Source organism: Rhinolophus sinicus, linkage group LG03 (genome assembly GCF_036562045.2).
Source record: "Rhinolophus sinicus isolate RSC01 linkage group LG03, ASM3656204v1, whole genome shotgun sequence".
In the NCBI taxonomy this organism is placed as follows: Eukaryota; Metazoa; Chordata; class Mammalia; order Chiroptera; family Rhinolophidae; genus Rhinolophus; species Rhinolophus sinicus.
Window position 1 is genome coordinate 41473168 of NC_133753.1, and position 17051 is coordinate 41490218.

The 17051-nt window shown below is 41.3% G+C and overlaps 1 protein-coding gene across 8 annotated transcripts in view; it reads left to right on the top strand.

Moving 5' to 3' along the window:
* Window positions 1–16834, top strand: part of TRIM9 (tripartite motif containing 9) — a 104552-nt gene extending 87718 nt beyond the window's left edge. For 2 of the 8 annotated variants that reach the window (XM_019725679.2, XM_019725680.2), the window contains exons 8-13: window positions 5872–6060; window positions 8619–8660; window positions 9053–9076; window positions 9927–10230; window positions 12590–12752; window positions 14756–16834. In XM_019725679.2, coding sequence (XP_019581238.1) covers window positions 5872–6060; window positions 8619–8660; window positions 9053–9076; window positions 9927–10230; window positions 12590–12752; window positions 14756–14818 — 785 coding nt within the window. In that variant the 3' untranslated portion in view covers window positions 14819–16834. The remainder of the gene's footprint in view (window positions 1–5871; window positions 6061–8618; window positions 8661–9052; window positions 9077–9926; window positions 10231–12589; window positions 12753–14755) is intronic. The other 6 variants (XM_019725685.2, XM_074327480.1, XM_019725681.2 and 3 more) reach the window with 5 other exon arrangements.
* The last annotated feature ends 217 nt before the right edge of the window (window positions 16835–17051 follow it).

Below are 17051 nucleotides of genomic sequence, written 5' to 3' on the forward strand. Positions count from 1 at the left end.
TAAATCCCTCGTGAAGATTCTTATGATCCATATGCAACATGTTAAAAGTTGGGATTCTTAGTTACATCTTAGAAATTGCTTTCTAAAAGTGGACGTGGAAAGCGTTATTCATAGTGATTAAAATGCCTTTTTCCACCCATTAGAGTCTCAGCGTCACACCCTCCAATGGGATAGCTTCTTCTCCCCCACATCAAAGGAAATAACCCAGAGAATATTCACTGGGGCAGACAGAGTGTAGCCCCAGCATAGCCCCACATGCATCTGTCCAAAAGCTCTCTGCAGATGTGTTCCAGTGATTTGGGGCCAGCATTAGCGCTACGCTCTTAAACCCTGATATACTGAGACCCTCCCCAAGAGAACTTGTAACCTGGTGGTGGGGAAAAGAACCTCATCTGATCTCAGAGAGACAGGGAATGGCTCAGCCCGCCCACCCGCTATGGCCAAAATCCCAAACAGGAGAGTGGAGTGTTTGCCTTTCTATTCCTCACAACCACAGTCTGTGGAACTACTCTATTTGAGAGAAAGATTCATCCTCATTATAGTTCACAGTTTGGAGAATGATTAGATCATCTACACAAACCTTGGTAGCCCCTGAGACCACTGGGAATGTGCCCTATGGCCTGTGGCATAAACTTTACCTTTCATGCATTTCCAAGGCACAAAAGAGCAGCCACGGCCTCGTCACCGTCAAAATGTTATCCACCAGGAATTGGTCCTGCTACAGCCCCTATCCTGCCCCACCACAGCTGGTAGTGAGACTCGCATATGTCCCTGCACTTCTCGGGACTTCAGGGCTTTTGTTTGGGGGGATTTTTTTGTATCTAAAACTATAGACTTAGAGCAGATGACCTCTAAGTTCTTCAAAATTAGTACCCCCTGGTTTTCTTCTATTACTTCTCTCTTCAGAATTACTGCTGAAAGCTGTTAACTATTTTAGAAAATGCTACTATGAACAGACGTAGACACCTCCTGCCTCCTCCAAAGGTCTTTGTGTGTCTTTGAGTTTTACCTGTGACACAGAAACTTCAACACTGATAGGAAATTGTTGATAAGTATTTGATAAATAATTGATAAATACTTGAAAAGTATATGCTATGCTGGAGATATTTCTCCTGTGCCTCTGCTTTGCTTGTCCTGACCCAGAGCCTCCCCCAAAATAATTTAGTTGGAAAAATATGCATGTTCAGGACAAAGTTCTTCAAGGGAAGTAAATCACACCTGAATAACTTTGGGTCGATTTTATAAAATCCAAGGTGAGAGGCATGATGGTAGGTCTCAGAGCCCAGAAAAGAGAGACATTTTGTTTCTTTTAATTTTGACAGCATGCATAATATCACAAGGAAATTCCTGAATTTTTCCATGGGACTGAATTGAGTCCAAACTCTATGTTTGGTTCTGGGGAATGTGCTTTGCAGTTTACACTTTGGGTAGCAGTTTAGTCCTTTGGAATTCTTTGTATCTATTTGAAATATAGGAATTTTCAGTTCTTCTGATGATAGTTCCTTATAAATAATGCCATGGTATTCTAAATTGGACCAGAGGACCTGGTGACAAAGTATGCACCTGTCCTAGGGGTGGTAAGAGGCTGTTTCATTCCTTCTTTTAAAAGGTTTTCAAGACAGATTTGTTTCTCACTTCTCAACTGCAATTAATGCCACACTTAAGAAAGCTTAAAATACCACCTTTCATTGTAAATTATGTGCCAGTTGGACATAATTGTGACTTTGGATCTTATTAGCTCAAGGAAACTCAGCCTCCTTCATGCATTTCTTTTTTTCTTTTAAAATCTTCCCAACAAAAGCAAATTATTTTACAGCTGGTTTATAATTGAACTGAAACTCATCTTGAATGCTGCTCGTGCAGTTCTTAGTGACATATCTTGCTTTGCTGCGCTCTGAAATACAACCATGACGATGAACCAGTGCCCAAAGCTGCTTAAGTTATGAAACTGGTCACTACTAGGCAGGAAAATAACCAAGAATTCTGCCAGGGCACAGGGGATGTTGGATTAGCATACACTGTCATAAGGAACCCCTGTCACTTTGCTTTGCTTTTTTGAATTCCAAAAATAACACCTCAAAGACTGTACACATCCAAAACATCCTACAACATCCATAGAAATCGTAAGTAGTCTGTTCATGTTGGAATCAGTCGAGAAATTCTACTCCCAGAAGTGTGAAAATCAATCAATAATATAAGACACAGATTTTCTCGGAATTATTTTTCTTATGGTTAACTATCCCATCAACTTCCTGTTTCCCAGCTGCTCAGTTTTCATGCAAGTTCTGGCACGCAGTCGGTGTTCAGTAAGTGTTAGCTAGTGAGCAAATAAAAGAAATATACAGTGAGTCAAACTGGAATACACCAGCCAGATATTTATTTTCTCCTGAAACCCAAAAATCAGTAAATAATGGGGTCCCCTAGCCAATCGTTAGTTTGATAATTCTTGATTGCTTCTTTCAGAGGCCCCAAGTCCAGAATCCAGCAATCCAGGTGGGAAAGGGAAGCAGTCCAGACAAGAGCAAGGGAAAGTGATGGTCATGGGCAGAGTTGATGGATAACATGTCTTGACCCGTCTGCATTGTGAACGTATCCCCCTCCCTCAATCCCACATGCCTGCAGTGGCCACACTAGTATTCAGGGGGCTGGCTCTTTTCCACTGCTCTTTTCTACTAAACTGTTTTTACTCAGCAAAGCTCTTCAACTGACAGGGTCACTGCATGTGATGAAACATGACAAATTTAAAATCTTTTAAGGAGCTACTTGTGTTTCCCTAATGATCTATACATTAAAAACTAATGATAATTTCCTGGAGATTAGCTATCAACCTAAAGATAGATTTGTGTCATGTATTCAGAAGAAAACAATAAGCTCCTTCCCATTTGTCTTGACTAATAGAATAGCAATGGCTGAGACATCTCTTCTCCAGACCTCAATAGTTGTGCTTTGAAGGGGAGAAGAGGAAGGGGGATATGAGTCCTTCCTGCATCCCATGGATACAACACAGATACACATTTGGGTAGCTGTGTGTATGCTCAATGTGAGTTATGTGATTTGGCTAAACCAGGGAGTGGCAATACTGCTCTCCCGATATTGTCCTATTGTCTTTGGTTCATGTCTTTGAATATGTCCAGAGGGGCATGACAAGAGTAAAGATTTGAAATCCATACTATAGAAGAAAAGTTGGAAATAGATTCTATTTATCCCAAAAAAGGGAAGATTTAAAGAGGATTGGTGACTGCCCTCCAATACTTTAAGAACTAGTGATCTGTTCTGTGTGGCCCCAGACAGTATTGCTACAGCTGATGAGTGGAGCTCCCAAAGAGATATATCCAGACCAACAGAAGCCAAAAGTACAAACGAGGGGGCTGCCCAGAGGCCATGAGTTCCTTAACCCAAGGGATTCCAAGGGGAAACTTGATGATTGCTTCTCAGATGTTATCGAGATAAGTGTATTCCCCCTAAGACTCCTGCAATCTAAGATAATATCAAATGGCATAGATGATCTGTAGGCAACTGACCAAATATTTACAGTGTGTGCCTATGGGGATGGGCATAAAAGGCACTGCTTGTTTAGTCTGGCTGGGATCCAGTGGGAAGTGCTGTCTCTTTTATAATGCATTTGGAAAGTTTTCATGGCGAGATAGGAAGTTGTTTTGTTTTTTTAGGAGCTGCTTAGAATGGGGTGAGAGCCTAGCTGGTAGGGTTTGGGGGGGCCATAGATGGGAGAAAACTCGAAGACAGAGATGGAATGGTTGGATAATGTGGATATTAAATAATCTCGCCTGAGCAGAGGGCATAGTTTAAGAGTGAGAAGAGTCAAGGAAAACCGGGTCATCAATTAACAGTAGATCCACATAAAAGGATAGGAAAAAAAGTAACTATTTTGGTGTCAAGTTATTAATCCCATGAATAACCATAGCTACCCTCGGCCCCCACCCCACAGAGTGGTGTCATCACCAACTCTAGGTTCTTCTTCCTGGTGCTGAGAATAGAAAAGGTAAGTACAACCCATGATGGGCTCGTCCGTGCTCCCCAAGGTCTGGATTCAGTATCCATCTCTTTGCTGGTTTTCAGATGATTATTCGGGTTTCAATATACTTTGAAATCCATTTTATGACATGTGTCCTTTCTCTTAATTTTTAAAGCAACAAGTATTTCTAATATAATTGATTGATTATTACTACCTAGTGAAAAATACATTTCCAAGCAAATTTTTGTTAATAAAAACATTTTTCCCTGGCATAAATATCACTGTAAATGCCTCTTCTCTCTAAAAGAAGCCCATGTAAGTTTGTGTTGCTGTATCGTACTTCAGATTTTTCCATTAAACTAAAAGACTAATTTCCCCTTGAGATAGTTATAAAAGGAATTATTTCTGATTTGCTATTTCTGGACAAAGAAATGATTACATATGTCAAGTCATCCAAACCATATGAAGTTTAGGTAGAAGAAAATGTAAGTATATTATTATTGGGACCACAATCCCTTAACTCCATAAATAGCAATTCCTTTTCTCTGAGATCTAGTTTATACTTTTCATTACAATAAAATAAAATAAAAAATCCCCTCAAGGACAAGTCTAAAGCCTGAAATGTCAACTTTAATATTCTAAGTTCAGAAATGAAAATGAGGCTGACTCTTCATAGTATCAAAATTAAAACTCTCCAAGCCCTTGTTCTGAGCCCTTCAAGTAGAATCGTGTTCCACACACATGCACTCCAGTTAGTTTTGATTGAACATGCCCACAGTAGTATTTTCACAGGATCAAGGGCATATTCAACATGGTGAAGCATGTTAACAGACTCAAACCAGAAAGATATTCCCAGGAATACCCTTTGACCACCAAAGAAAAATTATTTTTTTCAATGAGGCGAAAGTTCCTGGGTGGTTTTGGACATAGACTATGACCATCGTGCCATCTGTATTTCCTAAATCATGGCTATCAAACTGAGGAAAACATCTGTCTCTGACCAGACCATGCTAGTGCAGAGAACCAGTTATTGACCGACAAAAGAGAAAGGAGGGATTTTACTAACTTAGAGAAACTACCCCACAAGCCTTCCTAAATCCAGATCAAGTAATTGGTAAGTTCTCATTCTGGCGTAATAGTCATCTTCACACCAGAGCTGACTATCTGAAAATAAAGACTTTTTTTTTTGCCACCATTGCACCTCCCTGCTGCCCACAGTCTGTTTATTATTACAAAACCAGAGATGTTCAAGTGACGTCCCTAGGGCTTGATCATAACTCAGAAGTAGAAGTAAAGCTCCTTCCCTAATGACTTGTTCAGCCCTATCCTCCTCTCCTATGCAAAGAGCAAGTCTTGAGTGTGCAGGTGTAGAAAAACCATCTCATCAGTCAGAAATAGAAAATCTGTATTAAGAGAGAAAAGGGAAAATACAGAACAGCAAAGATTGGTTAAAAGAAAAAAAGTCATCATTTCCTAAATAGAAACCCTTTGAGAGGCCATTGTTGGACAGGAAGTAACTTCCGAGATAGCTGAAGGGAGTGAAGTATTAATCTCCTCTTAGTCATCAATGAGTAAAATTTACCTCTAAAGTTTCTAAATTCAATTCTAAAAATATTTAATTAAAAGGAAACCTTCCAGAGTACTTTCTCTACCACGAAAAATTGGGGGCAAATGAAAACAACTGTCTGTGGTGTCCGGGGTGTGCTCTGGTCTTGGGTTCTGACCTGCCGAGAATTCCCTCCCAGTCCCAAGCCACTTTGGATTAGTAAATGGCAGTGGCTTCTGTGGCTGGATGAGGCTTTGTACAGATGCATCGGTAGGTAAAGCAGGTCTTGGGGAACTGCGCACGGGCAGGTGGCAGATTTCTGATCTCTAGTTTGCATTGATCTTACATTTAGACACAGATTCAGAAGAACAGACACTCCCTTTTCCAGTGCCTTCGGAAAGATTGCCGCTCCGTAGAATGAGTCCTTTCTCCTCCACCCTTAATCTACAACCCAGCTTCCCGGGGAGATCCTACTTTGATTTCCGATCCTCACCCCACCAGCTGAGCTTGCATTCCTCTTTACAGTCTCTCAATACACCCGGTGAGCTGAGCTCCTCTGACCTTTCCTCTTAATCTCTGTGCCTTGAAGGCATCTCTGAAATACCTGTTTTGTTCTTGCCATTGATGTGCGTGGATAAGGCAGTGAGCTAGTCTCTGTCTGTGGCCTGCTTCTGGTATGAAGGGCATTTGGATGATGGAGCTTTGTGGCGTTCTTGTTTGTGTGGTGTGAGGACCCACCATCGAATTGTGGTCAATGTGTAATGGCATTGGAAAGTGATGAGTGAAGTTGTTCTTTTTGCACCAGCTGGTACCACCATGGGCAGCCTGCTCTGTCATTACATGCAGTGGCATAGCTCGGCCTAGGCACTGCCTAAGTGGACGCCTTAGTTTGGAGGTTTGCAACCCTGCTGCATCCAGGAAACCAGACTGGATGTGTCTGGCAGACTGGATCAGTGCATCCAGCCTGGGGTGGTCTGATTAAACATAGACTCAAGAGATCTTTGTTGAAAAAATAAAGTCAAAACCGGCCAACAGCAGAATGCACTATACAAAGCAGGCAAACCAGAGAGCAGAGAGTGAACGTTTTTTCTGCAATAGCCTGTGCTCACTGGTAGGTCAGTCGGGCTCATGGCTGTTTTTCTTTTCTTTTCTTTCTTTTCTTTTTTTTCTAAGCAAAGGGGAGGGGCCACCACTAGCTGAATTAGAAACCCTTAACTAGCCTAAGCCCCAAAGATTTGAGTCAATGAAAAGTCTGGCCTCCCCAAAGTTTTCCACAGCCAAGGGGCTTGTGACAGGGCTTTAGGCTGATTTCAGGGAAGCTAGACTTTTGTTACCGTGCAGTGAACTGTCTAGCAAATAGTATCTTTAAATATCTACAATGCAGACCTATTTGATCTCTTCAGGACTATATTGTAATCATGGATACACGTGATGCACATTTCCCATTTCCAAAGGTTTCTTTTGGTTTTTATTTTATTCTTTTTGCTCATCCCACATCTTGGAATGAAGGCCACAGCATGAGAGTGCAAAAAGGATGCAGGGACTTCAAGCTCTCTTTAAAATGACATTTTTCTTTGTGCTTTTACGTTTCTTCTTGTTTTACTGTGCACTACTGGCTTTCAAACATGCTTTGTTATGGAATTCTTTTCACTTGTGTCTAATGTACTGAAATATTGTAATAGTGTTTGTAATGTATATTGTCTCAAGAATAAAATGAAATGTGGGTTTGGGAATATTTTATGGCTGTATTTGACAGCAATGTTCTAGTTGTATCATTAAATCTTTAATGTATGATGGTGTGTTTAACGTAGTGTAAAATGATTTCAGAAAACTTGTTTTGAAAAAAACTTGCACAAGGCATGATTCATTTAAAAATTTTAAAAGCCCTATTCAGATTCTACAAATTTATTTCCAAAGCTGGATATGAGATTCAGTTTTAAAACTTCTGTACTCACTAAGTTCTAACCCAAAAGGAATAGGAATTGAAGTGATAATTGATAGAAATTAAACAAAATGGAGTTGGAAGAAAATGATTCTTTTGTATGTGAATTCATCCCAGAGTAAAATAAAGTTACCAAAAGTAAGGTCATAATCTTTAACTTTGTTTTTTAACTCAAGCCTTAGTCCTTTCTAAGTTGCTTTCTTAATTCTTTGGAAATTCTTTTAATTCGGTGCATTATCCTTCAATTGTTTTAGAAATTAGCATATAGTACGGGCGTTACTTAGTTGAAAAAAAATTAAATGATCCCTTCCAGGGGATACCCTAGTGCTCAAAAACCCATTTTCTAGATCAATGCCTGACAGCACTTGAAATCGTAGTTCACACACTTTTGAACATTTTAAGACAAGACTGCTTCGTCCACCCCGATGCAACTTGTCATGGGGTAGGTAGTGGGGTGGTTGAAAAAGTCCCACAGGTGATTCTAATATATTTTTGAGACCACTCCCAACCCCACCATTCACTAATCTCCTCCCCCCCTTATATGAGAAAGGTTGATGTAGTGAAACAATCTAAGAAGGAGGTGAGGTAATTCTTGGTTTTACTACATTTAATTCATGTTATTATTAATAATTATCAGATGTATTTATTAACATACAGATTACGTTTCACCTTTAGTTATATATGTGTCATTTAACTTGGGCCCAAGTCACAACAAAGGCCTTTTGGCATTACCCCGAGTTAGAAGTACATGGAATAGTGATGTAGAATGGAGTTTTATCAAGAGCCAATGTTTTTCTCCATTTCAATTGGATGAATTTGTCTCCTTTTTAAACAGTAAGCGTTCTTGATATGGGAATTTCAGTGAAAAAGATTGAATCAGGCACATGATGAATATTTAAGCTGTACAGTTTAGAATCAATTGGAGAAGGATTTAAGGATTTATTAAATGGGGGGAAAAAAAGATGTACTTTTCATTTCCAAAGAGCAGAGAAGCAATTGTTACCCAGCAAAGAAAACTAACATGAAAAAGGGCTTTGGTTTTTCATGAATCAGGCCTCTGACCACTGTGTTCAGCTGGTGCTTTTTAAGTGTATACAAATAATTTTTATCAACCTGGTTGTTGTTTCATCGCTTTGATGTGTAGTATCTCTTTATAGGATGCAATTTTGAGACACAACCTGCACCTTACTCTCAATTAGGCAAGTATACCTATTGTAATTGTTATCTTTCACTTATGTGATTGGTATGCTCCATTCCTTCACGAAATAAATGGCAGTAGCTAATTTTATGTCAATAATTGTCTAATTGTCATTCAAATCCCATTATAACAGCTTCTCAAATGGAAGCGAAACCTGTATTTTTAATTTTTATCCCTCAAGATTACTTTTCCCCCCAGTTTTCTTGCACATCAATGCAAAGCACTCTTTATCGGTGCTAAATGTGGGTGAAGGGACAGCCAGACCAACTGTTGTAGAGTTTTAAACTGAACCCTTTTTTGGTATTAGCCGATCAAAAGAGCCACGTTTTCTTATCAATGTCAATTTTGCTTCCTGTTTCTCTCTCCCATGCCTTTCACTTGGAATGACAACAGTTGACATTAAAAAGCTGTTGGCAGGTATGAAATAACCTTGTTCTGTTACAAATAGCAAAGACCAAAGTGCATGTGAGGTGATTCACAGGTTCAATAAATCAGCAATGACATCTTTCCAGAGTGTGTTATTGATAGGCAGCATTTAGAATTTGGGGCATAACAACATGTACTAAAACATCATTCTGTCTGCATCTCATGTCCAAAATACCTAGTGCTCCAGCAAGATATTTGACATGTTAGTGTTAGGAGTAACATGCAAGCTGTATTTTTAAGTCATGAAGGAAGCAACCTGCTTTATGTCCAAATCACGACCACTCATGAAAATTAGTTTGCGTTGCTGATAGCTTCACAGCTTTTGAGCTTTTACTAGCACTGAGGACATTTTCAAAATGACGAGATGTTAGCATTCTGCCAAAGGGACATTTCCTAGTTTCACAGTGTGTTTTATCCCTCCTCCATCTAGGACTCTAGATCCTAGCCTCCCTGCTTCAGGGTTACACAGGCATCTTAGTGCATCCCTCTCCCTTTATGTCTCTGGTGTACTGTTCTGCCAGTCACTGGGTGAAGGGACTTGTACCTTCCAAAATCGATGTCACTTCACTCCCGGATCACCTGGTTGGGAGTGCAGTCTGAGCCAGGTAACCCCTGCTGAATCGGTCGTGTGTCCTCCGTCTGCTTCTGGGCGCCGAGAGTACCAGCTCCCAGGATGTGGCCCCTGTCTGCTCACTCACGGCCCCTTCTGGCCCTGGATGCCTCCTTCCTGCATGGCAGCATGAAAACGGGACACAATGCTCCTCACCCGCCCAGAAGTCTGTTATGGTGTTGCGCTCCTGAGGTCTGTCTTAGTAACCCCTCTCCCTTCTCTTGTTCCCAGTGGCCTGGTTTGCTTTTGACCCTGGCTCTGCGCATTCTGACATCATCTTCTCCAATGACAACCTGACTGTGACCTGCAGTAGCTACGATGACCGGGTGGTCCTGGGGAAGACCGGCTTCTCCAAGGGTGTCCACTACTGGGAGTTAACCGTGGATCGCTATGACAACCACCCCGACCCTGCCTTTGGCGTGGCTCGCATGGATGTGATGAAGGATGTAATGCTAGGAAAGGACGACAAAGCTTGGGCAATGTACGTGGACAATAACCGGAGCTGGTTCATGCACAACAACTCGCACACCAACAGGTACCCTGCAGCCCCCAAACCAAGCCTTCTTCACGTCGGCTTCTGGTCAAGAATGAAAGCCCAAGTTCAAACACCTATTAAATAGACAACATAAAGGAAGTCAGGCAGGCAGTCTTCATTAAGTAGTATAGGAGTTCCACTAGTCTTAACAGTCCATCCTGGTGGGGTTTTTGGGTGTTTTGTTTTGTTTTGTTTTGTTTGCCTAATGACAGAGACACGAGCACTTTCCTAGGTATTCATTGCTATATTCCACCCATCGCTGGAAACTAAGAATCCTCATGCATATTCATTATAGGAGAACATCCCAGGATCCTAAAATCCAGTCCTACAACTCATCAGGAAAGCACTTTTGAACACGTTACTTAGTTTTTCTAAACCCTGATGTTCTACTCCACCAAATAAGATTAATAACATTTTTGCATGCAGGCGTGTTCCCAAGATGAAATGGAATATGCAAAAATGCCTCACATCAGAAACACCTGAAAATAGAAGCCATTGTTCTTATTCTGATTATTATCAATACTGCTGCTCAGAATAGAAGCCATTTTATAAACTAAATCTTATGGATGCCAATTTGGATAGCTTTGTACTTGAAGAACTGTCTTATGATTGTATGGATTCAGAGTACCCAGTTAACTGGGGAAAGAGAACATAGTAATCTCCTTAGGTTTTTCTCTACCACCAAAATATGGGCAATTATAATTTAACCCATACTGTAATATTTTCTTTACACTTCCTTTTTCAGTTGGTCTGTGTTTTCTTCCTGAAATGTATTTTTTCACAAATTTCCTAGAGAGATAAGTGTCTGTCATGGGTACTGGTCCTTCTTATTCTCAAAGATTTCCCCAGAATACATTCTTATTGGTGTCTCTGAAAAAGAAAAAGTATGTACAGTTTTATTCAGTCAGATCAAAAGGAAAGTGAGTCAGGCAGTGGTAGGATAGTGGACTCCACTGTTTCAGCTTTTTCTGTATGCCCATTGCTGCTCCTTCTCTCGCCAGTACAACTCCTAGGGTCTCCACTTCCTGTTCCCTTGGATATTTTCTATACACCTCATTCTGGTGTGTATTCTTCACTATCACTCTAAGTGAACACACATACCATTTCAGCCTGATAGCAAATCCTACTGGATGTAGATAAGCGGTTATCATCAGTGACTTACACTTGGGGGAACCCTGTCACTAGATCTCTGATTCTATCACCCATGTACCACTCTTACGTTTCCCTTTTAGCTTCTTTATTTTGGAGTCAAGGAATGAATCATGACACAACTGTCACACGATGCAGAGAAACACATTCTGAAAGCTGAACCGATCTGTTTGCATGCAAACTGCATGTCACTTGTGCTGTCATTGTTGAAGCTGTGAATTAACAAGGCACAATGTATAAACTGTCTTTTAACAACTATGTATAGTCTGCATTCTGCATGCCGGGGGAATAGAACAACACACTTAAATTTCTGTGCTCTGCTAAGATGAGGATGAAATTCAACATTGCTGGACCTCAGAGAGGGAGAAAAAGACAAATCTGATCATCTATGCTTTAATAACTTTTGGGAAACCATCAATTGAAACATAGGGCACAACTTGTTGTAAACTGACATTTGAATGCAGGTTCTTTAAAATCACTCCATCTCCTGCACAGTAATTACTTTCAGAAGAGAATCCTCTTCTTCAATGTTGTCAGTTTACAAAGAGCCTCCAACTTCTCAATTCAAACTCAACATGTCAAAAATTACCATCTTTCTGGAGTAAGTTTTTCCATTTAATGGGTAACATAAGCCCCAAATCCAATATTTCATGCATATGTTTTAGGTTCAGCTTAAGGGCTTCTTTATTTTGATTTCTAAATTAATTCACTTTGGATTAAATGATGCTTAATTCACACTGTGCAACACATACGACATAGCTACGGGTAGAGCTCTGATAACCCAAAGGCTACTTTTTCTCTCTTGGTCTTTAATGCTTTGTTTTCTGAGCTGTGTCCCAGTGCCCTATGTGAATGAGTTCACTCTCAGCAACAGCAGAGCATTGTGGTTGAACCTACACATTCTCAACACCGGGCGAGGCCTCCCCCAGGGGAGTGAAAATTGGTTTGGGGGAAGCGAGCAAAACAACCTTACTCTTTTTATATATATAAAGCACAGATATACATACAGCACATAAGCAGACACACGGTATATATGTGATATTAAAATTGTTATATGAGGAGAAAGTATGTTTTCAAAGGCTCCTGGGGTGGGGGTGGGGGGTTGATCCTTTTAAACAGGTTGAGAAACATTGGTTTAACCATACAAGAAGGGAGCTTCTTCTAGAACGATGACAGCCAAGTGAGACCCAATTGTCTTCTTTTCCCACAGAACTGAGGGAGGGATCACAAAAGGCGCCACAATCGGGGTCCTCCTCGACTTGAACAGAAAAACCTTGACATTTTTTATCAATGACGAACAGCAAGGGCCCATAGCATTTGAGAACGTGGAGGGTCTGTTTTTCCCGGCCGTCAGCCTGAACAGGAACGTGCAGGTAAGCGCTGTCGGCCTGAATATAGAAGCGGCTTCTGCTGCCTCTGCTTCACAAGCTGCCCATGCGTGGGCAGATGCCTGCGAGAGGGAAGCTGACTATGTAAAGCCCAGACCGAGATGTGCAGGAAAGGAGGAGGGAAAGGGATCAATGGTGACAACTGTCATGATTCCAAACCAGCCTAAGCCCCTTTGTTATACCTGGACACAGTCTAGTTAACAGCAAGTAGGAACCTAGAATTATATTTGTGGTTTGCTAATGATTGTCCCTCTGAGCCCTGATTTCAGCTCGAATAGAAATAAAACTCTTAAACCAGCTGGCATGAAAACAAATAACTTGTGAAAAGTTCCATGCGTGCCCAAGAAGGGAGGGTGTAAGACTGAAGTATTAGCACCCTCATCAGAAATGTTGAGCATCTTTTCTGCACTCTTATTTGGTTCTATGGGGATAGAAAACATAGTCCTTGCCCAAAAGTTAGTTACTTGTGATTTATTGTGAACAGAAAACAACAGGTTCTTCTCATTCATTCAACAAATATCTATGGAGTGCCTTTAATTTGTAAGCCACTATTTCAAGTATGTTGTTTATCAGTGAAAATAAAACAGATAAAAATCTTGCCCTCATAGAGCTCACATTCTGGTTGTAGGAAAGACAGCAAATGAGAAGCCAGTTGCCGTGTTACTTATATAGTGTGTTAGAAGGCATAAGTGCAATGGAGGAAAGACCAAGGGAGGGAAAGGGGATCAAGAATGCTAGGGCTGGGAGGGCACTGCAGTCTTAAACAGAGCGGTCAGTGTGGTGGGCCTTATTGCAGTCACAGGTGAGCTGAGCCTTGACGAGGGTGAGGGAGTGAGCTGTGTGGAGTTTTCCAGGCAGACGGAACAACCGGGGCGAAGCTTCTAAGACGTAAGGGGCCTCACCAGGGCAAGGAAGGGCCAAGAGGCTTTGGGCTGGAGCTGATGGAGGTGGGGGGCAGTGGGGAGAAGATCAGAGCCATGCAGGGAGGAGTGTGCCCTGCCAGCCTCTGCTAGGACTAGGGCTTTCATTGCCCTCTTGAGCTGGAACTCTCATTGTCAGCCGTGAACCCCATTCAGCAAATGGCTGCCTTAAGATAGTTAGGATTTGAGAATCAAAACACTGCAGGTGATTTTTGCTCTATTCAGAACCACAGTCTTGGGAGCTATAAAAAAAAAATCCATTATTGTTTATCAGTATGTACAGTAAGAGTGATGGTGACCCCGTGACCTCTGTCCTCCTCACTTCCTGCAACTAGTTGGGGTTTTCTGAGAGGCTGAAATCTAATCTATCAAGTACAGCCTCTATACTGGAAGAAAGAAAACCATAAATTATTTTAGAAGTGAGTCTTAGAAAAACCTCATTCAAAGTGTTCTACATTTTCAACTGTTCTGAGTATCTTTGGATAAAGATTCTTGGGCTGGGAAGAAAGGGATAAGGAAGGGAGAGATGACGTACTGCATGAAATGGTTCTAGCCTTGCCCATTGAGGTTGGACAGAAGTCACTAAAATAGTATGAGTGCCCATGTTTCTTCATACCTGGCAATCATCTATGCAATCCCTAAATGAAAGGTTTATCCTAGTTAGAATAACTAGTTGACACGTAATAAAGGTAGGGTTGTCTGCTCCTGTGTATTCTCACCATGGATTTGGCAGTGATCCCTGCTTTGTGGCCAATAGGCTTTGCTGCCTGCAGATCAATGCCTGGGTCTTCAGTCCTAAAGAACATAATCTCCCCAGAATCTTAAAAGTGCCAGGTGGATGAGAACTGTATTATCAAGTGTGTCCAGGAGTTGGGAGCCCACCGTGGTGGCCAGGTCCTCAACACAGGCAGAATTCTATTAGAATTCTCTTTAATGGCTTCTAGAATAGACACTAAAGAAAAGTGAACCAGTACCCTTTTGAATTAGGGACACACCTACTGTGCCCCGGGGAGGAGTGTGCAGGGGGTTTCCTGAAGTGGCTCCAGGCCTCACAGTCTCTTCCCCCAGGTCACGCTTCACACCGGGCTCCCAGTCCCTGACTTCTACTCTAGCAGAGCGTCCATAGCCTAAGGATGGCTGTGGAGGCACCAGCGGCCTCGTCTTACCTCCGCCTGAAAAGCAACAGCACGGAGCTCAGCCAGAGAGTGGTGGGATCCAAGAGCGCCGGAAGGAGAGGGAAGGAGGAGAGCAAAGTTGGTCCTCTACAGTCTTCACATCCCACAGCTCCACCCCTTTCCCTTCCAACCTCTCTACTGCTGTAATGCCTGCATTTGCTTCCATGTTCACCAATTCCAACCAACAAAAGACCTAGACAGTCCACCATGTCACTTTGTTTCCACTCCCAGATTTTACTTTTGTCTAACTTAATTTTTTATGTAGGTGAGTTATGTTTTGTTCATTTCTGATCATGTGATTGGTGACTTACTGAGCTGGCGCAGCCAAGAAAAAATTCTGATAGCTTTTCTCTTAAGCTTTCTGTCAAAGAGGTTGTAGGGAGAGGTAGGGAAGAATGAGCTGAATTTGGAGCTTGCAGTTTACCTCCTAGAATGTTCTCTCATGCAGTGTTAGATCTGCATAGCTAATCTTTGGGAGGTGGGCAGAGTGAATGTAGCATTGAAAGGTTTTACTGTCCATTGAAGCCCCAAAGTATCTACTGCACAGCTACCCAGAGGTTCAAGGGAGAGGATCATTAGGATAGCTGGGTCATTAGGACAGGCCAGAGACTCTGGTTATTCAATGAAACTGGAAAGTCTCCAGACATAGGCAGACCACGGGACTTAATAATTTGGTTCATTTATTTAATCCAAGTTCTTAATTTAGAGCCTGCTGTGGACCAGGCACTGTTCTAGACACTGGAAACACGGTGTCGAATACGTGGGTGTGGTTTCTGCCCTCCTGGAGAGTATATTCTAGGAGAACAAACCAAAAATAAAATAATTACACATTGTTATAACTAAAAAGGAAATAAACAAAGGGCAAAGAGGCTCATTGGCAAGATCTTTTATATCCCCTACAATGATGCTAAAAATCTACATAGTCTGGCCATCGCACCAGAAACATACCAACTCAATGCCTTTCTAACCGTGCTATTTTAATTATGGCACCTGCGGCCATTCATCACAGAGCCTTTTTTGGTAGAAATGATGTTGGCATTCTTATTTGTTAATGCTGCAACGATATGAAGCCTTAAAAAATGAATGTGAAAAAGAAATAGTTGCCAGAGAGAGAAGGACCCATTCTCAGTAATGGAAGATCTGACGTTGCACCGCATTTACATGCAGTAATGGAGTCCACCGCATCTACATTCTCAGGATAAACATGCTTGTCTCCATATATACTCTCTGTGCCTGTTACAAGGGAAAAATCCATCCACTCTGCTGCCCTTTACAACCTAACTTTCTGAGGTAGTTCAAATAATGGTAGGAAGAAAATGAAATTGTATGTCATTGCTATGACTGACAGCAGAATAATAATGCTTATTACTCCTAGATAGAGATAGACTTATACAAGTTACCCTTCAGATACTTTAGTTTGACAAGAAGTTTCAGGAAATGTAGGGACCTGGAAACAGGTTCTGATTAGTTGTCTAAATATTTGCCAGTGAGCCAAGAAATTCACCAGGAAAAATAAAACAAGAATGACATAGAAAAGGGAAGACGGAGGATGGGAAAACTAACAAATTAAAGTTTTGGCAAAAAGTAATATATGTACATAGCTAACTATTGACTTTTGTGGTTACTTGATTTAGATTATTCCTATCAGTTACAGTGTCTTTCTAGTTATGTGTACCTAATTTATTGAATGGGTGCTATCCTGTTTATGTCTTGGTTTTCCTTGGCTGCAGAAGAACTCTGTTGCAGGGCAACACTAGTTTGATGTTTGATTTACTCTCCAATGAGACTCGATGACTGGGCCACTGTAGACTCATCGTTACTCCTGTTCTTTATTAAATTCCTCCTGCTAATTAGATTTCTAGTGACTTGTAACACATAGTTTACACAGAATTGCCATTGTAGATGCATACAGCTACTGTACTAGGAAAAAAATATTTCTGGTGTGCCAATAAATAATTTTTATTAGAGAACATCACATGTCTCTTCAGAATTTCTTAGTTTTTGCCTGTTTGGGATGATAATTCACCTTTGTCTGAGCAATATTTCTTCAGTAAAGTGTCATCGGAAGGTCCCCCCAGCGCTCTTGAAAGCCCATGTTCTTCACCCCATTTCCTTGGGAGGGCTGGCAACTGTCTCCTGGTGGTACTTCACTCCTCAATCTAAACTTAGTATGAGACATTTGTAGTTTG